This window comes from Punica granatum, chromosome 2 (genome assembly GCF_007655135.1).
Source record: "Punica granatum isolate Tunisia-2019 chromosome 2, ASM765513v2, whole genome shotgun sequence".
In the NCBI taxonomy this organism is placed as follows: domain Eukaryota; kingdom Viridiplantae; phylum Streptophyta; class Magnoliopsida; order Myrtales; family Lythraceae; genus Punica; species Punica granatum.
In genome coordinates this window covers 9,136,312-9,158,203 of record NC_045128.1, presented here as the reverse complement: position 1 = coordinate 9,158,203, position 21,892 = coordinate 9,136,312, and the positions used below count along the sequence as shown (strand labels likewise).

General features: G+C 39.0%; 2 protein-coding genes across 3 annotated transcripts; one reads left to right on the top strand and one right to left on the bottom strand.

The window, feature by feature from the left end:
* The first annotated feature begins 520 nt into the window (after positions 1-520).
* On the top strand, positions 521-3,473 carry LOC116193468 (VAMP-like protein YKT61). 2 transcript variants are annotated; one of them, XM_031522176.1, is made up of 6 exons: positions 523-894; positions 1,673-1,770; positions 2,130-2,234; positions 2,335-2,400; positions 2,473-2,559; positions 3,148-3,473. In XM_031522176.1, exons 1-6 carry the CDS (start codon positions 702-704, stop codon positions 3,196-3,198), a joined length of 600 nt encoding a protein of 199 aa, XP_031378036.1. In that variant the 5' UTR covers positions 523-701; the 3' UTR covers positions 3,199-3,473. The 2 variants fall into 2 exon arrangements, with proteins under 2 accessions (XP_031378035.1, XP_031378036.1); XM_031522175.1 differs by having other exon boundaries at positions 521-894; positions 2,335-2,559.
* A 16,539-nt stretch (positions 3,474-20,012) lies between these two features.
* LOC116195723 (temperature-induced lipocalin-1-like) lies at positions 20,013-21,819 on the bottom strand. The gene is made up of 2 exons (XM_031525039.1): positions 21,332-21,819; positions 20,013-20,468 (listed from the first exon to the last, which is right to left on the bottom strand). Exons 1-2 carry the CDS (start codon positions 21,716-21,718, stop codon positions 20,283-20,285), a joined length of 573 nt encoding a protein of 190 aa, XP_031380899.1. The 5' UTR covers positions 21,719-21,819; the 3' UTR covers positions 20,013-20,282.
* Between the last annotated feature and the right edge of the window lie 73 nt (positions 21,820-21,892).

The following is a 21,892-nucleotide window of genomic DNA, read 5'->3' as shown; positions in this document are numbered from 1 at the left end:
AAAATAGTACATTTTTTAAAAGAATTTGATTTTTTATTTGATTTATTTTTTATTTTAATTAAAAATTTAGAATATAAATTATTATTATATTATTTACGTCATGTCGAAGGGCAAGTGACACGTCATCTGTCACATAAACAGAAACTAATGGTGTCAATGTAAAACTGACGGAATGCATGAATGGATTACGTTTTCAAAACTTTTATGGCTTGTTTGATTTCAAAATTAAATTTTAAAATTTTAACTTTAACTTTAACTCAACACACTACATAACAAAACACACTCTTCCCAAGTCAAACAGATAGGCCCCACATATTATAAAACATACAATCTCATTATAATCAATTATCTACGCAATCAAAACATGTGGGGTACACAACGGTTAATTTTTATTTGTCATTTTTCACAATCAAAATCACAGTTATAAATTCAAAAATTTTAACTTTGAAATCAAACGGATTGTTTGTATCTGGCAAGAAAGAAAAACATTTTGTACTAATTGGACCACTTCTCGAATTTTTTTTAATGAACACTGAATTTTTCCCGAATCTTGCTGCACCAGATCTCCACCCCTCTTCTCTTTCCCTCTCCCGGGATCCCAAATTTCAGAATACATACATTTTTCTCTGTAAAATAATTCACAGAAACAGGCGGGGAGAGAGAGAGAGAGAGAGAGAATTCAGAGCGGAGGGACAAGAGAGATGAAGATTACGGCTCTTTTGGTGCTCAAGGTGAACCCCGATGGATCGGATCCGGTAATCCTGTCGAACGCCTCCGATGTCAGCCATTTCGGATACTTCCAGCGATCGAGCGTGAAGGAGTTCATTGTCTTCGTCGGCCGCACCGTCGCCAAACGGACCCCGCCCGGCCAGCGCCAGTCTGTCCAGCACGAAGGTCGGCGACTTGACTTCCCCCTCAATTCGATGTCCCCGATTCAGCTTTTCGGGTTGATTAGGGTTTTCTTCTCTGTTTGACCTCGTAGCAGCTTCGTGATCGGCGGTTTGCTCAATTTGCTCGGCTTATGTTTGTTTGCAATTTGCTTTGTGGAGCTGAATTAGGCTTTTCTTGTTTCTGTTTGTATAATTATCCAGACGATTTATTTGAATTATGAATTCGATTCCGCATGAAAGATTCATATTTTGCCTAAAATCTCACCCTTGAGCTCAATTTGATCCTAAAGGCTTCATTTTCACGTGCATTGAACTAGATATTGCTTAAAAGTTTGAAAATATTATGAAATTACAAGACTCGACAAAGGTGTTTATGTTAAAGCATGTATGTTAAGGTGGGTAATGGGTTCATTCGTTTATGGTTCATAAAGGGTTTAATATTATATGTTGTAGTAGAATCATTATAAAACGGCAAGTACGTGTTTAAGATGAGAAGGGAAGTGTCTCTACTTCTAGTTGTTTAAGGATTGCTTTTGCTTTGTGTTAGCATATGTTATTGATTTTGAGAAACTTTTGGGTGGATTCCCCTTTTCTTGTTTTGTGCTTCTGAAACATTTTAGAGTATTCCGCCAGAATTTGTTGTAAAGTATGTTATTCTACACCATAGTAATATGGTTATAAAGGGAACATTTTACTTCCTACTATTGATCCCACAAGCATGTGTTGTATCAGAAAAATGCTATATATGTTGCTCTGAAAGTTTCTTCTTTTTCTTTTTGCAGAATACAAGGTTCATTCTTACAACAGAAATGGTCTCTGTGCATTAGGATTCATGGATGATCACTATCCAGTTCGAAGTGCTTTCTCTCTTTTGAACCAGGTACATTCACAGGCTTTGGGGACTTCTTTTGGCTTTGATGGGCCTATGTATGAAACACTACGGAGATAATCACGCGATTGTGATATTTAGTAATGCCATGGTGCTTACCCAATCTGTCTGACTCTGATTTGATAGTCTAAGATAACATATGGCTAAAGCAATTTCTTTATTAAATGTATGAATTTGTTCTGGGGTATAACACTAGGCTCCAGCGACATTATATTATTAGAGGTCTTGGAGTATTAAGAGGATTGAATCTTGTATCTGTATGTTAAATGTTTGAAGCAACAATTAGTTCCACCTAGGTTTCACAATATCTTGTTTGAAGCTGCTAAAAGATCACGCTCATATTCTTTCAGATCCTAGATGAGTATCACAAGAGTTTTGGTGATTCATGGAGATCGGCACAGGCAGATAATACTCAACCGTGGCCCTACCTGAATGAAGCTTTAACAAAATTCCAGGTAATTTCCACTTTGTTATCCTTTGGGATTTCTTGAGGTGCTGCCAGTACTGATGATGGGATCTACAGTCTTATGTACTCTTCCGTGTTTCAATCCTCAGGACCCTGCTGAGGCCGACAAGTTGTTGAAAATTCAGAGGGAATTGGATGAAACGAAAATTATACTTGTAAGTATACAGCCATCGATATTATCTTCTCTTTTGATCTGTCTCGTTCACATGAATGGTTGTCTTTCGCAGCACAAAACCATTGATAGTGTGCTCGCTCGTGGTGAGAAACTGGACAGTCTTGTCGATAAGAGTTCCGATCTCAGTGCAGCCTCACAGGTATCACTCTTTTGTATCCCCTGCAACAGTTTGTTGTTCATTTAATCTTGGGGTACTGATCAGATGAGAATGTTTCTCTTGAACGAGTCTCAAATCCCATGAACATTTGAACTAATTTAAAGAAGAGCGATGATTCAGAAATTGAGAATTCCGTAGTCTTTGTCACTAAGTGTGCCTCTTATGTTTGACAAGGTTTCCCTAAGATCAAATGAATCTCTCGGATGTCGCTCATGACCTTGTTTTTCTCGAAAAATACAAGGGTATTTGTTGATATATACCTTAGGTTATTCCTAATGGCACTTCAAAGTTAATTGCTTGAAAATTGGAATAAGAATGAAGTGGAGGAAGAGAGATGAGGTTTAGTTGCTGTTTTGACCTCAGTCTGATGCTTTGTGCTTCCCATTTACCTTCTTCTTCTTTAACAAAGTTCTGATTAACTCATTAACTTTATACCTTTTAGAATTCTACAGTCACAAACCTCTATCTTCGACGCGAAGGCAATGCTATGTTTGAGGAATTGCTTTTTCCAATTTGTTAAGATAAATTTATCGACTTAGTTGCTAATGCAAGAACTTGCTGTTTCAACAGATGTTTTACAAGCAAGCAAAGAAAACCAATCAGTGTTGTACATTACTGTAAGGTTCCAAGGACGAGTTAAATACCCTCACACTCCTGCCCGGTGCCTTCGTGTCGAAGAGGAAACCTGATAAGATATGTTTATAGATGAATTTATTTTGTTTATTTGTATGAATTTGGTGTGGTTTTTACATTTGCTCTTCATATGTTGATGCTTGCAGTAGCGATTCTTCTCGTATAAGTGTCAACATTTGCTCTTATTATGGATATAAAAAGCTTCAATTATCTTGTCTATGTAAATGATCAAATGAATCAAGAAGTTTGATCGTTTTCTCAAATTTAGGATGAACTATCCTTTTTTGTGTCAGCAAAATCACAAATTATCATTTTATCATCAATCTATCCATGTCAATTGTAAGTGAATTCTTGTGATTGTTTCGCATCAGGGAACGAGTTGTGATCCTAGGCTACAATAAAATAAATAATTAAAATAAATTGTTCAACTATATTTTCATTCTTTAGATTTCATAAACATAAGCAGGTAAATATTATACCCTGAATGGTTTGGCTAGGTTTCGAAGCAAAATTGGGACGCTCGGCTAGCTAGCTAGCAGTACATCTCTCGATGGTAGTCTTCAGATTTTTCTTGAGTAAACTGTCAATTTGGCCCCTGAGTTATGCAAGTTGCATCACTTTGGTCCCGTGCATAAAATCAGCATTACTTTGGTCCCCAAGAACATCAAGTTAGTCCTACGTAACATCTAGTTAGTCATTCGTAACATTAGTTTGGTCCTCGAGCAACATCAAATCGATCCCTCCGTCAGTCGCTGTCAGATTTGACGGCAAATGAAAGAAACATCACAATAGTCCTCTTGCCCCTTTTCCCTCCAATTTTGAATTTTCTCTCCCCTTTCCTGGAAGAGAGGAATGTTGATGAACTGGAGGAAGATGAGAGAGAAGAGGAAGAGAAAGAAGAAGATGAAGAAGGGTCTGACGATTCCTCTACTTCCTCCTCATCACCGAGCTTCTACTATAGTGATGAAGACCATTGTATCTCTCCCATCGCCTTTGCCCGATTGTCTGACGAGAGCATCCCCACCTTCAGTGAAGAAGATGATTTTTATTTCCACTGTATCTCTCCCATCGACTATGGGTCGAATGTTTGACTTCGATTCTGAGTTTGAGTAGCCACCCCCTCCCATCTCTGGTGATGATGGTGACTTCACGCCAGCTATGAAGAATATTCCGACAATAAGCATGCTTGGTTTCCTGCCTAAGACTGGGGTGGTGTATGACGCGAAGAAAGTTGAGATTAACCCAGCAAGGTAGAGCAAATATGTGAACAGCTGCAGGCCTTGATTATCGTACTTGCAGTAATTACTGTTGATCGTTGGATCCTGAGTTTTACGGTAGACGAGGATTGTATTTCCTTCAAAATGATACAGCTTCCAGGAGCTAAACCTTATTAGAAAAGAGGAAGTGTGTATTTGTTAAACACAAATAGGTTCAATCAATAAACTTAATTGAAGGACATGCTAAACCTTATTAGAAAGGATGAAGCATGTAAACGTCTAATTCTTCCCACGGGAGAGATGTAACTGTGCAAAGATGTAATAATCTTTACTTGACCCCAAATAACTGTGATGTGAAAAGGGCAAGGGACGGTTTAGGGGAAAAAGATGGGCGAAGGGAGCGCAAGGGAGGCTCTTCAAGAGAGAACAGCAAATTCGGAATCATGATTAAAATAAAAGGGCATTGTAAGAAATTAAATGTGGAGAAGCACTCTTAAGGAGCTTCGTGCTTTTTATTTATAGTGTATGTATAGATAATTAGTATCTCCTTTCTTCTGCAACTTGCTGAGAGTATGTGAGCTAAAGTATTTCAGGACACACCTAAGCTTTACACAGGAGAGGTCGGTTGTTATGTCGGTACTATCACAGGTATAAGGACATGTTTAAGGATTAAACTGCCCTAATCTAGATGCCAATAAGAATCGGTCAGTTCTGGATGAGGAAATATGGAGCAGCTGACTAATGGAATGTAATGGCAGTACAAGGCTTACAGTATCGAATGCCTATTTCCAGTATTGAACGCATATTTTCAAGGTGTTTGTCGGAGGCATTAATCAAAGCACATTTGGTTTCTTCAGATCTTTGTCGTGTTTTTCGTAAAATAAGCTAGGCATGATTCTTGAATTCCCTTCCGACGACTTAACATGATGTTTCGTTCCCTTCTCGATTCAATTCTATTAATTAAAACCCAAATTGTCTTCTTGCTGCGATTATTCTGTGTGTGAGCATTCAAAGGAAGAAAGGAACTCTGGTTCTCTCGATATTTGGCTATCATTTCCTTACAAGATAGCCACAGAGATACATCTACCTTTGATGTTTGAACTTGAATTGTCAGAAAGATGATGTTCAGGAAGGAATGGAATGGCTGGAGATATGAAACGTATGCACAAGGTTGTCTACTATATGAAATGTGCTTCTTATATTTGAGAACCCGGTTTGTGAGTTCTAAATGCAATTTAAGTATATGTAGGGGCATTATTTTCATCCTTGTCACTGCGAAACAATTTGTCAAAACCAATATAATGCTCAGGGATTCGGGACGTGAAGGGGCAGTTCATTTTTCTGCCCATTGATGATTTCCAAGCATTCCTGAAAGGAGTATAATGTTGAATGGGACCTATAGTCAATTTTTATGGGCAAGAGTATTGTTCTATCTCAAACACCGCAGTTTGTGAAGTCTATGAAGCACTGAAAAAGAGTCTATCACATTGGAAAGATGATGGCAAAATCTTTGGTATGCCAGTACCAGCGATACGGTACATAGAGAGAGAGAGAGAGAGAGAGAGAGAGAGAGGAGAAGACCTCTGCATAAGGAGGAAGATTCATCTACTGTAATAGGACTGGTTGGAAACTGAGGTGGAGAAGAAGAGCCTGCGCATTTCTCATCTCTGATCAAGAAAACAACGGAACCGAAGCGGGAACATTGATACTTATGATCAAAAATTCGCTATACAAAACCGAAGATACAGGAGTAACATCTTAAGCAAGAAGGCCCAACTGGAAAGACAAGGTCTGGGGACGCTGACATGACGATTGGGAGGATATTATGTTCATTGCATAAGATACAAACGTGTTGATGTTCTAAGAGCAAGCGTAAACCGGAAAGATCAATCTCAGCGACCCCTTTAATGCTGATGATAATCCTGTAGCTTTGGCTAATTCAAAAAGTCAATCTGTTGGCTAACGGTTGCAGCATGAGTTAAGCATCTCTTCTCTGTGATTGCTAGTGCTAACTGAATGCAGAACCTAAAAGATCCCCTCTTGTTTGCCGAATTCTCCGATTAATCTGGCAACAAGGAAAAGCTATAGGGAAGTGTTCCGAAGAGATGCTAATAACAAAATAAGCTCAATTTGAACTTGCTAACTAGAGTTTCAAGTCCTTCAAACATTCCTGCCCCACCCAATAGCATCTTAGTAATCGGATAAGTGGCAAATTAAGAGTACTTGTAACAAAACCCATATGACAAAAGACGTACAAAAGCAGCCAGAGGATTGATGTAGTTAGATAAGTCTTCACATCGCTGGTAGAAAACAGTTACCTTCGTAAACAGTAGCTTTGTCGAGATACGCATTCAAGTCTTTAGTTGGAGTTGGTGATGCAAATCAATCTTCAGTGCTGCCCCAATCTCATGCTATGTACTCGACTAAATCTGAGTCATTGACATCTCTCTCGAGGTATTCTCGATCTATCAAGCTCTCTAATCTCCTATGTATGGCTCTGACATCCTGCTACAGGAAAGCAAAACGAACAATTGCAACTATTACACACAGAGCAAAATGAACAATGGCAACTATCACACACAGAGAAAAATGAACAATCGCTCCGGATATTAATCCTGATGACTCTTGGACAGAGAAACACGGATTCCAATAACATAAGTACGAAGGAATCTGAGGAAAGAATCAAGTCGAGATTACAAGAGGAGCAGAGGCCTCGAACATGCATCCCAAGTGCTCGGAGCGGTCACTCATTCATAAGCCAACACCTTGCGACTCTTCATGAGTTGCACGATCATGGTGTCGATAACCACTGTTTGGTCCTTAGAAATCTCCTCGGTGACCTTTTCTTTTCTCATTTAGATTCTCGTCCACACGAGGAAGCAGAGGAATCTGGCAATGCAAGTATTTATCTTATGGTGAGATTCAAGCCTAATCAGTGATAAACAGTGATGAAAGAACTAGGACCTTCCCTGTCACTCTCTGTGCAGAGCATACCTTTGATTCTCCTCACCATCAGAGTGAAATTTTCATTGAATAAGAAGCTATCATTACAGGAAATGGAATTTGACTCCGGAATCTTCACAAGAACCTTGTAGTCTCTAGACAATAACGAGTGTAGAATTCTGACCATATAGCTATCACACATATTTAACTGTGATTTTATATCCGAATATGTTAGTATATCGGACGAGTTGAATAGCATGAGAACAGCCGCCTACAAACAAATAAAACAAAAACGGTTTTAGCTCAAAGAACAAATAATTACACAAAATGTTGTTACAATGACGACATTCACAAACCCAGCTCGTGGTTACTAGCATCTCGACAGTTGCGGACTTGAAATTAGCGATCACCTCGCAGCTCCCCAAGGAGTGCAACCATCTCAGCCTCCTATGCGGCCATTCCTCTCCATAAAATCCACTGAATGACTTAACACCGCTTACCTAAAAGAGAGCCATGAAAGCAAAGTAAAATATATATGCTAACAATACATATTCACAGCTTTCAAAGTATATAAAAAGGTACCATCTGTTTTGGAAGATTCAACTCACAAGGCGTGTCACATTGCCACAACCCAGCTCAAAGTACCTTGACTTCGAAATCGATTCCAAGATCTTTGATAGTCCAGAGATAATCTTTGAGTCCCAAATGATTTGATCAATTGCAAGAGGGGCTCGCCCAAGTTGAAATTTCTCCACCATATGAGTCGTTGGTGCAGGGGAGTGAGGGACAAGTATGCTATATTATTGTTAATGGTTGTCGGTTGCTATTACAGTTCGATTGGCCACTAATTCATTTGTGTTATTCAAATGATAGAAGTGGCCTTGCTTCAATCGGATAAAAAGTTTCCTTCTCCATCTGTTTGGTACGGCGCAGTAGACTGGTGGTAATCTTCATCTCCGCCAGTACTCCTGCATAACGTTGAGCATCTTTGTAAGTCATGATATCAACCAAGTAGATTTTCTATCTTGCAGTTTAGCCCTTTATAGACTTAGGATACATATAATTAATAGATGCAAGAAGGTTGGAGAAACAATGGTAGATCTTTCAGAGCTTTCATTTGATGTGTTCTGTTAGCCGACTTCTTTTACTAACACGTCATTTTCCATAAGCTCTGTGATACATGTAGAAAAGACATCAACATAGAGCCAATACAGATATCTTGTTTGCCAATATTTAAGAATGAAAGTTTAATGATTTACTCCGACGGCAAACAAGATATCACATAGCTTATGTAAATTGGCAAACAAGATATCTATATTGGCTTTAGGTTGGTGTCTTTTCTACATATATCACAGAGCTTATGGAAACTGACATGTTACTAAAAGAAGTCAGCTAACAAAACATGTCAATTACATAAGTCAATTGTATTGAAAATTAATAACAATAATAGAAGCGTATAAAATAACTCAGAGCATTGTGCGTGCTTTTGAAGTGCTGGAAACATAATTAAAACATTAAAAAAGTTTTCCTAGCTGAGTGCAAGGGGGAGCTCTTGGCTTTTTTCTTCAGTGACTACGATAATCAGTGGGTCTCTGTCGTTGGGCTGGATCCACTGCGCAAGATCTTGCAGAAGATCGAGAGCTTGGGAGATAAGATGCTATAAGTTGACCTTCATCGTGAAGGCAACTTGCCAGAGGAATAGCCTCCAAATTTATTTTTTCGGACTGGAAAGTGGATGTGATATGGAAGAATCAATTCAAATTAGCGATAAGTAATAACGGTACATGGCATTTTCTTTGTTTGCAGGAATGGGATAAGGATCACGTCATGGGTAAAAAAATGACTTCACACAGATTTAACTATGATTTTATATTCGAATATGTTAGTGTATCGGATGAGTTGAATAGCATGAGAATAGCTGCATACAAACAAATAAAACAAAGATAGTTTTAGCTCAAAGAACAAATAACTACACAAGTGAGCCAACAACATAATGGCTACATTCACAAACTCGACTCGTGGTTACTAGCATCTCGAGAATTGCGGACTTGAAATTAGCGGTCACCTCGAGCTCCCCAAAGAGTGCAACCATCTCAACCTCCTATGTGGCCATTCCTCTCCATAAAATCCACTGACTTAACACGACTTACCTAAAAGAGAGCCATGAAAGCAAAGTACAATATATATGCTAACAATACATATTCATAGCTTTCAAAGTACATAAAAAGGTACCATCTGTGTTGGAAGATTCAACTCACAAAGCGTGTCACATTGCCACCCAGCACAAAGTACCTTGACTTCGAAATCGATCCCAGGATCTTTGTTAGTCCAGAGATAATCTTTGAGTCTCAAATAATTTGAGCAATTGCAGGAGAGACTCGCCCAAGTTGAAATTTCTCCACCATAGGAGTCGTTGGTGCAGGGGAGTTGGGGACAGGTATGCTATGTTATTGTTAATGGTTGTCGGTTGCTATTATAGTTCGATTGGCTGCTAATTCATTTGTGTTATTCAAATGATAGAAGTGGCCTTGCTTCAATCGGATAAAAAGTTTTCTTCTCCATCTGTTTGGTACGGCGCAGTAGACTGGTGGTACTGGGGAACAGGTTCTGCTGAACAAGGTAATCTTCATCTCCGCCAGTACTCCTGCGTAACGTTGAACATCTTTGTAATTCATGATATCAACCAAGTAGATTTTCTATCTTGCAGTTTAGTCCTTTATAGACTTAGGATACATATAATTAATAGATGCAAGTAGGTTGGAGAAACAATGGTAGATCTTTCAGAGCTTTCATTTGATGTGTTCTGTTAGCCGACTTCTTTTACTAACACGTCATTTTCCATAAGCTCTGTGATACATGTAGAAAAGACATCAACATAGAGCCAATACAGATATCTTGTTTGCCAATATTTAAGAATGAAAGTTTTATGATTCACTCCGACGACAAACAAGATATCACATAGCATATGTATATTGGCAAACAAGATATCTATATTGGCTTTAGGTTGATGTCTTTTCTACATATATCACAGAGCTTATGGAAAATGACATGTTAATAAAAGAAGTCAGCTAACGAAACACGTCAATTACATAAGTCAATTGTATTGAAAATTAATAACAATAATAGAAGCGTATAAAATAACTCAGAGCATTGTGCGTGCTTTTGAAGTGCTGGAAACATAATCAAAACATTGAGCAAGTTTTCCTAGCTGAGTGCAAGGGAGAGCTCTTGGCTCTTTTCTTGAGTGACTACGATAATTAGCGGGTCTCTGTCACTGGGCTGGATCCACTGCGCAAGATCTTGCAGAAGATCGAGAGCTTGGGAGATAAGATGCTATAAGTTGACCTTCATCGTGAAGGCAACTTGCCAGAGGAATAGCCTCTAAATTTATTTTTTCCGATTGGAAAGTGGATGTGATATGGAAGAATCAATTCAAATTAGCGATAAGTAATAACGGTACATGGCATTTTCTTTGTTTGCAGGAATGGGATAAGGATCACGTCATGGGTAAAAAAATGACTTCACACAGATTTAACAGTGATTTTATATTCGAATATGTTAGTCTATCGGATGAGTTGAATAGCATGAGAATAGCCGGCTACAAACAAATAAAACAAAGATAGTTTTAGCTCAAAGAACAAATAACTACACAAGCGAGCCAACGACACAATGGCTACATTCACAAACCCGACTAGTGGTTACTAGCATCTCTAGAATTGCAGACTTGAAATTAGCGGTCACCTCGCAGCTCCCTAAGGAGTGCAACCATCTCAGCCTCCTATGTGGCCATTCCTCTCCATAAAATCCACTGAATGACTTAACACGGCTTACCTGGAAGAGAGACATGAAATTAAAGTAAAATATATATGCTATCAAAATGTTGTTGGGTTCACATATTCATAGCTTTCCAAGTATAAAAAAATGTACCATCTGTGTTGGAAGATTCAATTCACAAGGCGTGTCACATTGCCACAGCCCAACCCAAAGTACCCCGACTTCGAAATCGATCCTAGGATCTTTATTAGTCCGGAGATAATCTTTGAGTCTCAAATGATTCGATCAATTGCAAGAGAAGCTAGCCCAAAGTCGAAATTTCTCCACTACAGGAGCAGCTGGTGCCGAGGAGAGAGGGACAGGTATGCCATGTTGTTATTAATGGTTGTCGATTGCTATTACATTTCGATTGACTACTAAATCATTCATTTGTTATTCAAATGATATAAGTGGCCCTGCTTCAATTGGATAAAAAGTTTCATTCTCCATCTGCTTGGCATGCGCAGGAGACTGGTGGTAGTGGGGCACAGGTTTCGCTGAACCAGGTAATCTTCATCTTTGCTAGTACTCCTACATAACGTTGAGCATCTTTGTAATTCATGATCTCAACCAAGCATATTTTCTCTCTTGCAATTTAGTCCATTTGATGGACTTAGGATACATATAATTAATAGATGCGAGAAGGTTGGAGAAACAATGGTAGATCTTTAAGAACTTCTCTCACTCTTCGCTTCTTACCTTTCATCAACCATCGCAAGTTCGATGGGGTTCGTAGCAGCAATGGCACTACAGTCAAGGACAGAGGAGGAGAAGTAGATGGCTAGGAATATCGACAGAGAGCTTCAAAATCTAGCAGTTGAAGATCGAGAGCTCCGGGCACAGGTTGATAGGGTTATTACGAAGTTCCATGGACTAATGAACCTCGTTGTCGCATTCAGCGAGGGTGGAAGCATTGTGCATGCTCATAATTCAACATTCCACTGCCAACAAGTCGCCAAAATGATCATCCCGTGGATTGTAGTGCTCTCTGTGGGAGCCACGCTTTCCCTGCACCCCTTACGAGAAGATTGCCGCTCTTGATGCCGATGCAAATTTACTGTTGCACAGATTCGATCAATTGCAAGAGGGGATCGCCCAAGTTGAAATTTCTCCACCATAGGAGTCGTTGGTGCAGGGGAGTGGGGGACATGTATGCTATGTTATTGTTAATGGTTGTCGGTTGCTATTACAGTTCGAGTGGCTACTAATTCATTTGTGTTATTCAAATGATAGAAGTGGCCTTGCTTCAATCGGATAAAAAGTTTCATTCTCCATCTGTTTGGTACGGCGCAGTAGACTAGTGGTAGTAGGGAACAAGTTCTGCTGAGCAAGGTAATCTTCATCTCCGCCAGTACTCCTGCATAACGTTGAGCATCTTTGTAATTCATGATATCAACCAAGTAGATTGTCTATCTTGCAGTTTAGTCCTTTATAGACTTAGGATACATATAATTAATAGATGAAGGTTGGAGAAACAATGGTAGATCTTTCAGAGCTTTCATTTGATGTGTTCTGTTAGCCGACTTCTTTTACTAACACGTCATTTTCCATAAGCTCTGTGATACATGTAGAAAAGACATCAACATAGAGCCAATACAGATATCTTGTTTGCCAATATTTAAGAATGAAAGTTTTATGATTTACTCCGACGGCAAACAAGATATCACATAGCATATGTATATTGGCAAACAAGATATCTTTATTGGCTTTAGGTTGATGTCTTTTCTACATATATCACAGAGCTTATGGAAAATGACATGTTAATAAAAGAAGTCAGCTAACGAAACACGTCAATTACATAAGTCAATTGTATTGAAAATTAATAACGATAATATAAGCGTATAAAATAACTCAGAGCATTGTGCGTGCTTTTGAAGTGCTGGAAACATAATCAAAACATTGAGCAAGTTTTCCTAGCTGAGTGCAAGGGGGAGCTCTTGGCTCTTTTCTTGAGTGACTACGATAATTAGCGGGTCTCTGTCGTTGGACTGGATCCACTGCGCAAGATCTTGCAGAAGATCGAGAGCTTGGGAGATAAGATGCTATAGGTTGACCTTCATCGTGAAGGCGACTTGCCAGAGGAATAGCCTCCAAATTTATTTTTTCGGACTAGAAAGTGGATGTGATATGGAAGAATCAATTCAAATTAGTGATAAGTAATAACAATACACGACATTTTCTTTGTTTGCGGAATGGGATAAAGATCACGTCATGGGTAAAAAAATGACTTCACACAGATTTAACTGTGATTTTATATTCGAATATGTCTGTGTATTGGACAAGTGGAATAGCATGAGAGCAGCCGCCTACAAACAAATAAAACAAAGATAGTTTTAGCTCAAAGAACAAATAACTACACAAGTGAGCCAACGACACAATGGCTACATTCACAAACCCGACTAGTGGTTACTAGCATCTCGAGAATTGCGGACTTGAAATTAGCGGTCACCTCGCAGCTCCCTAAGGAGTGCAACCATCTCAGCCTCCTATGTGGCCATTCCTTTCCATAAAATCCACTGAATGACTTAACACGGCTTACCTGAAAGAGAGCCATGAAAGCAAAGTAAAATATATATATGCTATCAAAATGTTGTTGGGTTCACATATTCATAGCTTTCCAAGTATATAAAAAGGTACCATCTGTGTTGGAAGATTCAATTCACAAGGCGTGTCACATTGCCACAGCCCAACACAAATTACCTTGACTTCGAAATTGATCCCTGGATCTTTGTTGGTCCTGAGATAATGAGTCTCAAATGTTTTTCCCTATACAAACATATATCTTCACCCTGCTCTCGATCTTCTGCTAGATCTTGCGCAGTGGATCACATGCAATGATTTGAGTTATTGTACACGCTTGTATTATTATCATTAATTTTTAGTACAATTGACATATGTAATTGACGTGTTCTGTTAGCTGACTTCTTTTACTAATACGTCATTTTCCATAAGCTCTGTGACATATGTAGAAAAGACATCAACATAGAGCCAATATAAATATCTTGTTTGCCAACATTTAAGAATGAAATTTTTATGATTTAATCCGATGGAAAACAAGATAGAATAAATTCAAATTAGTGATAAGCAATAACAATAAATGACATTTTCTTTGTTTGCAGGAATGGAATAAGGATTACGTCATGGGTAAAAAAATGACTTCAGCAAATGCACGAACGAACCTGAGCTGTGTATGAAACAAGGGCAAACAGAAGAGTATTGCATTCAGCAATACCTTTAGGGAAATCCTTGGTCTGTCCCACTTCGTCAATAGCCAATTCCTTGGGGTCCAAGTTACCCTCCTCTAGCCTCTTGCGAAGGCCTTCAAGGGTTATTCCATTTATCACCTCTAATGGATCTACGCAAAGACTTCGACATCTTACACCCATGTGCATCACGAAATATCGTGTGAAGATAAATATGAAAAAGCAAAAAGAGGACATCGTTCAAAATCCAAATTGACAAGGAAAATAAGTTCTCCAAGATTGAGATATTTCGTCTAGCTCACCTATCTAAAAGGCATATCACCTTCAAGCTTCTTTTCCAATAGTACCATCCGAGAGACCCAAAAGGTGAGAATGTCACGTCTAGTCTCGAGAATAAAAGTGGGATAGAATTAATGCTTTCAGATCTACCGTATCATCAAGCCAACCCAAGGCAGATAATGGGAAACAACCGGATGAAAACCAGGTTTCAAGCACATCAAGATCTTGGCACAATCGAAACTTCTTCCCAGCAAATTGCATTGCAGCCTCTGCTTGAGCCTCTTGCTCATCTCTAGCAACCAACCAGTGATCGTCGTACACACCTAATTTCTTCACTTCATCATCTTCTAGAGTGACATACCATGCAGGAACACGGTGGCCCCCCCAAAACTGCCTTGAGATGCACCAGTCCCTTATATTGCCAAGCCATTTGACTGAGAAGAATCAAGTACTAAATTACTTTCTAAAAATGCAGCCAATTGAATGACAATGAAACCAAGTACTTTTTCCACTTGGCTGCGTGCTGTTTGGGGATTATTTCAAGCTTCCTGTTGTTCTCATCCTGCATTTCCTTCGCCGTGGTATTGCAGTTAACCCACCATTGTGGCTTTATCAGTGGTTCAATGACATCTTTGGTCCTTGAAGAAAGGCCAAGTCGCATCTCATTGTCTTTAGCACCTCTATAAAGATCCTACGTGTGGAGACTAATAAATTATTCCAGAGGAATGGAAATGTGCTTCTTCGCTAAATTGTAGATTGTTTTTCACGTGTCTTTTTTAGCCATGGTAAGTTGCTTCTACATGCCGCCGTTGCCTATTAAATTAAGTGTAAGGGAAACATATTATTGCATCATGAGATGAATTCTTGAAGAAGTGAGGAGCTCTCATTGGAAAGTAAAATTTAATAGGATATATTTATACCTTCTTCTTCAGTGCCTCAATCATCGCCCGACGACAAACTCTGGACCACCATTGCTATTAATTTTGCCATCATTGGTGAAAATATTAATGAACTCTAGATTGTGATGCTTTCCGAACTCAAAATCTTTTGGATCATGCGTCGGAGTGATCTGAAAACGAAAATATGTTTTAGGGAAAAAAAAATGTGCAAAGCATATAGACATCGATGCCATTTTAGAGTATTGTGTTAACCGCACCTAATTCTGCTCCTACCGCTTGAGTCGAGAAGTAATTCAAGAAATTGTGACCTGTAGGTACTGTACTAATCTACTGTCCTCCATCTCCGCTAGCCTTTCTATTCACGAGCTGTCCTTCTGGAAAAACTCAAATTCCTAAATGAGCTTATCGAGTTGGTTAGAATTCCCTTCCCGAATCCGAACTGGTGACTTCTCTCCAACTCGGGTAAACTCACAGCCTGCCTAAGTTTCTCTCGCTGCCTGCAAGTAGAAAGACAAGAAGAATTTTAGGCAAATGGATTGTTTTTTCCATCTTATTCCGAATCTTCTCTCGTTCTGCTTCTCTCCACTCAGATTGCCCTTAACTTTGAGATAGACCTTGACGGTGCATTTGGTTTCAGAGTTAAAGTAACTTTGATTTCGATTGTGAAAAAGGACAAATGTTGTGTAGTGTGTTGAGTTAAAGTTAAAGTTAAAATTGACTTGGGAAATATGTATTTTTGTTGTGTAGTGTGTTGAGTTAAAGTTAAAGTTAAAATTTTTGTGATTTTAACCCTGAAAACAAACAGGCCATGAGATTCTCATTCACATTTTCGAATGCATATTTGGTGGGAGCATCATCCCTGCCACTCAACAGAACCTGTGAAGTAAAGGTTTCTTTGGAAGCCATGAATCGAAATGAAAAAGCAGTCATGAGATCACAGTTCGATAGGTGACAAATAAAATAGATGCAGGAAAAAAAGGGTGTCACAGACTGGCCATTACCTCCAATGATGATTAAAGACAATCGGTGAATTAAAGAGGTTAGATAAAAGGGAAGAAAATCCCCAGAAACTTGCCATTTATTCTTTTGCTTTGTAAGCACACCTGACCTAAGAGACTTGAGGCATTTTACGACGGAGCCGATGATATCCATCTCCCATTCCGCCCTCTCGTCAGTCCAACACTGAAAAAAGAAGATCAGCATCAATCAAATGGAACGGATTTCATATTTACCGCTTCAAATGCGAACTTGAAGGCTTGAAGGCTATGGTCACAATAGGAGTAGGATGAACCTTCCATGGCTATAAAATCTCAGTTAGACAGGACATTACCTCAACAGGAGATGGGTAATCACTTATCATAATCGACTCCTCTCTCTTCACACCTCTTGGTGAAGGAAGGCACTCCACGGCTACGATCCTTCAGTAAAGAAGTCGTGGCAAAGTATTTCCATGAGACATAACCGGACAAAGAAATGGATGCGAGGCAAAGTAGCAGTCTTCCAAATCCAGGTGCCGTTGACAATCGATGGCGGGGCAGACTTGTTTACCAAAAGGTACGTGGTAAGCTGATTTTGTGCTGTATCTCCCGTCTTGAGAAGGATCCCATATGATTTGAGTCCTTCACATGAGAGTATTGACCAAGAGGAACCCCTCTAATGAGGTTTAACAAGCTAGGGAGGCAGTTCAAATAAGATCCCATCGATGGCCCATATTTTTTATTGGAAAATAACAGACGATACCAAGCGGTTCTCTTCCTCCCGGGGTTGGGGTCCCTCAATGCAGCTTCTAATATCCCATTTCGTACACCATAATGGAAAGGAAACGAATGGAATGGAATAGAAATCCATACTTCTATTCCATTTCTTTATATAGAGACCAGTGTTATCAGAACCGGACTGGATGATGAATCGGAAAGGGTATGGGTTCATGGGTTTATGGGTCCAATCGGGAGTTCGAATGGTCGGACCGCACGTTTAATTAAAATAAAATAAATATTCATATTATTAAAAAAATTATGATAATTAAGATAGAATTATGATGATTTCAAAGATATATGAGAATAGTGTAAGTAAATATAAATATATTTCTTATTTCTTATTTCAAAATAAATATTGAATTTTAATAAGTACTTAAAAGTAGAGTTAAAAGAACAAGAAAATAGTGGTTGTTTTATTGATAGTATACTAGTATGAGAAGTAAGAGGTCATGAGTTCAAATCCTTACGCAACCAAACAATTTTTACAATAAATAGTAAACCCATAAAACCCATAGAACCAGTTCTATGGGTCCGGCGGTTCAAATGTGCATTTTGGGTTTTCCGGCGAACCGGACCGGACATGATGCCGATTTCAAGTCCGACCGGTCGAACAGGCCGGTCCGGTCCGGTTCTGATAACAATGATAGAGACACTTGTATGAGTTAGAAAGAGCATTCTATTTGGAAAAAAAAAATTCTTTACATATGGTACATAGAATGATATCATGGAAAATAACTTCATCTAATTAAATTTAATCATTCATATTCTCTAATTCAATCTAAAAATCACTATTTTCCTCTCAATATAATTACATTCATTATACAAAAATTCATTCCATTCGTTTCCACTTTATTCCGGCTTACCAAAAGGAAGGGTTATGTTGCCTGCCCATCCATCATCCCCGAATTTCGCTCGGGCTTCATTGCCAATCCATACCATTTAGCACCTAGTTCCCATACTTCTATCCCAGCCTTTAAAGCCCTCCAATTGGGGGAGCTATATTTCCCAGGCGTTGGAAGCTCGTTTAGAGAAGCTGCATTGAGGGACCTTCAATTTTTATAAGGGAGATTCTTACACCTCCTGTATGAGACTGCGCTTTCAAATAAAACCAAAGAGGAGTAATTTTTTCCTTTAAAAAAAACTCGTGGATCTATTGTAAAAAAAAATAGAAATTAAAAATCTAATAAAATGATAGATGTAATCCCGCATGATTATCAATCTAAAACTGTTAGCTTATCAGACGGCGCTTGACACTGTTCAAAGCTACGTAAGAATCCTTACCATTCGCAAATCATCTCATCATTATTTACGGCCAAATTAGAGCTTTTATCTAACCGAATCTATTCCATTTGGAAACCATCTCATCATTATTTACGCCCATCCTGTGATTTAATCGTACTTGGGCTTAGATATATCATGCCATGTTGTTAATCCGGGGGATTGTGCCCAAGCACGAACAATTGTATATATCGCTGTGTTTACAATAGTTGTGAAGCTTGCATTGCCTAGCTATTTAACCTGTTGAGTTCTCATGTCCATTAAATTAAGATAGAAATCTTAAATAACCCCTTTTAAATAAACTTTACAAAAAAAAGAACCAATAAAATCTTCAATTATACAGATTTGTTGCATGTTGTACAACCAAGAGAAGAAAATCAATCAGCGTTATACCGTACTTTTTAAAAGGTTCCAAGGACGAGTTAAATACATAGGGTAGAAGAAACCTGATGCAATATATTTATAGATGATTTATTTGGCTGATTTGCATGGAATTGTATGATTTTACTCATCACATGATGGAGGAGGAAAACTAATGCTTGCACTAGAAATTCTATTCATCGTGATCATACCCAGGAATGGAAATAGCCCCTAAAATTAGGTCTCAAGGAAATATACGTATTGTTACTCAAATTTTGATGAAATTTTTCGTAATCACTCCCTAACTTCGAACAAAATATCTTGTGATTAGCCTCTTCAAAATCCTTTGCCCCTATTTGTTGAATCCCTGCGTCCGTCTCCACTCATACCAACATATGCTCTTATTATGGATGAAGCTTCAAATGAGAAAGCAAAACTTATTGCTATGAAACTCTAAGAAATTTGATCTAGTGATTAAAAAAGAGCTCATATATTCATTCGGAATCCTAAAAATTAATCGGGCGAAACCTAAACACACCAAGTTTGGAAAAAAAAAAAAAAACAAAATTGTTGCTTTGAATTTCAAGTGGCAGATGCGCTCTTGATAAAGATGAGGTGGCCCACAAAGTTTATAGATATATACTTGCAGACATACATGTTCCCATCCGATTGGGCAATGTGGAATCTCAAGTTCAAAATGCTCAACTTCAAGCTCCACATTTTGGGTTCATTTCAGAGACTAATCATATGATTGTTAAGCATCTTGAACTGCAGGGACAAGATGGACCCATGATAGGTGACACCCACCTGGTTGCGTACTTATCCAAAACATCATACCCCCTAAACAAGATAAGAGATACTATGGAGGATACCCGAATTCCAAATTCGAACATATTAGCACCTAGATACAATAATTCGTCACACCCACAATATTCATGGACACTTTTAGGGTCGCATACCCATACCATTCAGACAACCCAATATCGATACTTTTCATGTTGCCTACCCAAACCATTCGGACGACCTACTGCATGAGGGATGCAAATGGCGATATAACAGAGGTGCAAGACTTTGTACAACCCACAAAAACATAAGATGATGATTCTTCAGCAGCATATGAATCATCATCATATGAAGCAGAAATGTTCTCATACAAGCATTTGGATACAAGCTAAATGGGAAACATACACAGATAACAAGAACCACAGGCTTCTGTTCTATTTTAGACTTCCCCTTCTCTACCACTTGTTTATTCGAGACGACAATATTTACCCAAAAACTTAACACATACCAGAGATATACTGCAACGTTTAGCTTCATTCTTTATTTACCAATAAGGGACTTAAACCACCAGAGGCCCTTGGTGTCCTTGGGGCCAGCATCGCCTTCCGGGGGAGGGTCGTTCTGTGGAGTCTTGTGGAGTTTGCTCACATCATACCCAACTTCCTTTGCCTTCTCCACAAGCTGGTTGTAGATTTCTTCATCCATGTGGTTCTGCCTGCAAAGTATCTGCACGAAACCAAACCAAGAGGATGAAAACCAAACGTATTGCTTCTTTTTTTTCTTTTTTTTTCTCCCCTTGTTCCAATTGACTCAGACGACAACAAGCTACCTTCATTTCCCAGTATATATGGAGTCTTCAGCCAAAGGCTTAAGCCCATAGAAGTTTCACTAACAGAAGCAAAATTGAAGGGGAGGGAAGGAAATTTTTTTTAACTTAAAATGGCAAAAATTAACCGAAAAATTCAACTTCAGGGACTTTTATCATTGGAAATTGGAGATGGAAGAGCCTCTAAAACCCCGCCGGAAGAAAAAAAAAATCCTTTAAAACCCAACCTGTTATGCTGGTCGATCGCAAGATCATGCTCTAATATGATTAAGGAGAATTAATATATTCATATAACATGACATATTATTATAACTATATATTATTGAATCATTTTCGTCCGCTTCATAGATGTCGGCAACTGTGAAGACACAGATAAATTCTTCATGGATTTTTTTTTTTTAATTTTATAATTAATTCTTCATGGACTCTGTTCCCACCTTCCTTAATTCTTATCCCAACCAATTAATTAATTAATTAAACGGTACTTAAACCGTTCAGACCAGTAATAATAACCATTAAATATGTATCCCTTTTCTCCAGAAACTGTCACACACATATCCTCAATCCACTTCAATTTAAAGATACAGAACACAACAAAACAACAGCTTTTTTATTAATAATAATAAAAGAACAACCTTTGGTTCAGACTGCATGCAAAGCTCATCATCATCAACAAAATGAAAATCTCCATCCATCCAAGAAACAGACATTAATTAGCAAAGAATCGACAGACAGAGGAAGACAAGGCAGGACAAAGACATACCCAGAGATACTTCCGGCTGGGCTGGCCGATGAGGGCGTACTGGTAGTCGTGGTCGATGAAGAGGACCCAGTAGTCGCCGGTGATGGGGATGATGGGGAGGAAAGGGGGGACGTAGAACTTGACCTTGAGCTTGGCCTCATCGCTGTTGTGGTCGGCCTTGTAGGCGGTGCCCTCGATAGAGCCCCGCTTGCCGCCGCTCCAGGTCTCGTTCAGGACGTGGACGGTGCCGTCGGCGTTGAGGGTGTAGGTGGCCCGGGTGTTGACGCCGTCCCGGGGCTGGTTGATGGAGGGGAAGGAGGCGATCTCGTACCACCTCCCCATGTACCTGTTCAGATCTAGCCCCCTCACCACTTCCATCTCCTTCGCCTTCGCCTTCGCCTTCGCCATTGCCCCAAAGCTTTCTTCTTTCCCTGAAAGCTCTTTCCTTTCTCTGGGTTTTCTGGGTTTTTCGGGTTTACGTGCTTCTGCTGTTGTTTGAGGGAGAAGAGCGGGAGAGGGTTTTATTTTACGGTTAATTATTCAGGAAATTTTTTTTTCCTAGTACGATTTTAAAAAATAATA

Bases quoted from the DNA above. Each gene is read 5' to 3' on its own strand.
- LOC116193468 (XM_031522175.1), top strand. From the start codon at position 702: ATGAAGATTACGGCTCTTTTGGTGCTCAAGGTGAACCCCGATGGATCG. The intron at 895-1,672 runs GTCGGCGACTTG...TTCTTTTTGCAG, and splicing joins CCAGTCTGTCCAGCACGAAG to AATACAAGGTTCATTCTTAC. The intron at 2,560-3,147 runs GTATCACTCTTT...CTGTTTCAACAG, and splicing joins ATCTCAGTGCAGCCTCACAG to ATGTTTTACAAGCAAGCAAA.
- LOC116195723 (XM_031525039.1), bottom strand. From the start codon at position 21,718: ATGGCGAAGGCGAAGGCGAAGGCGAAGGAGATGGAAGTGGTGAGGGGG. The intron at 20,469-21,331 runs GTATGTCTTTGT...GGTTTCGTGCAG, and splicing joins CCAGCCGGAAGTATCTCTGG to ATACTTTGCAGGCAGAACCA.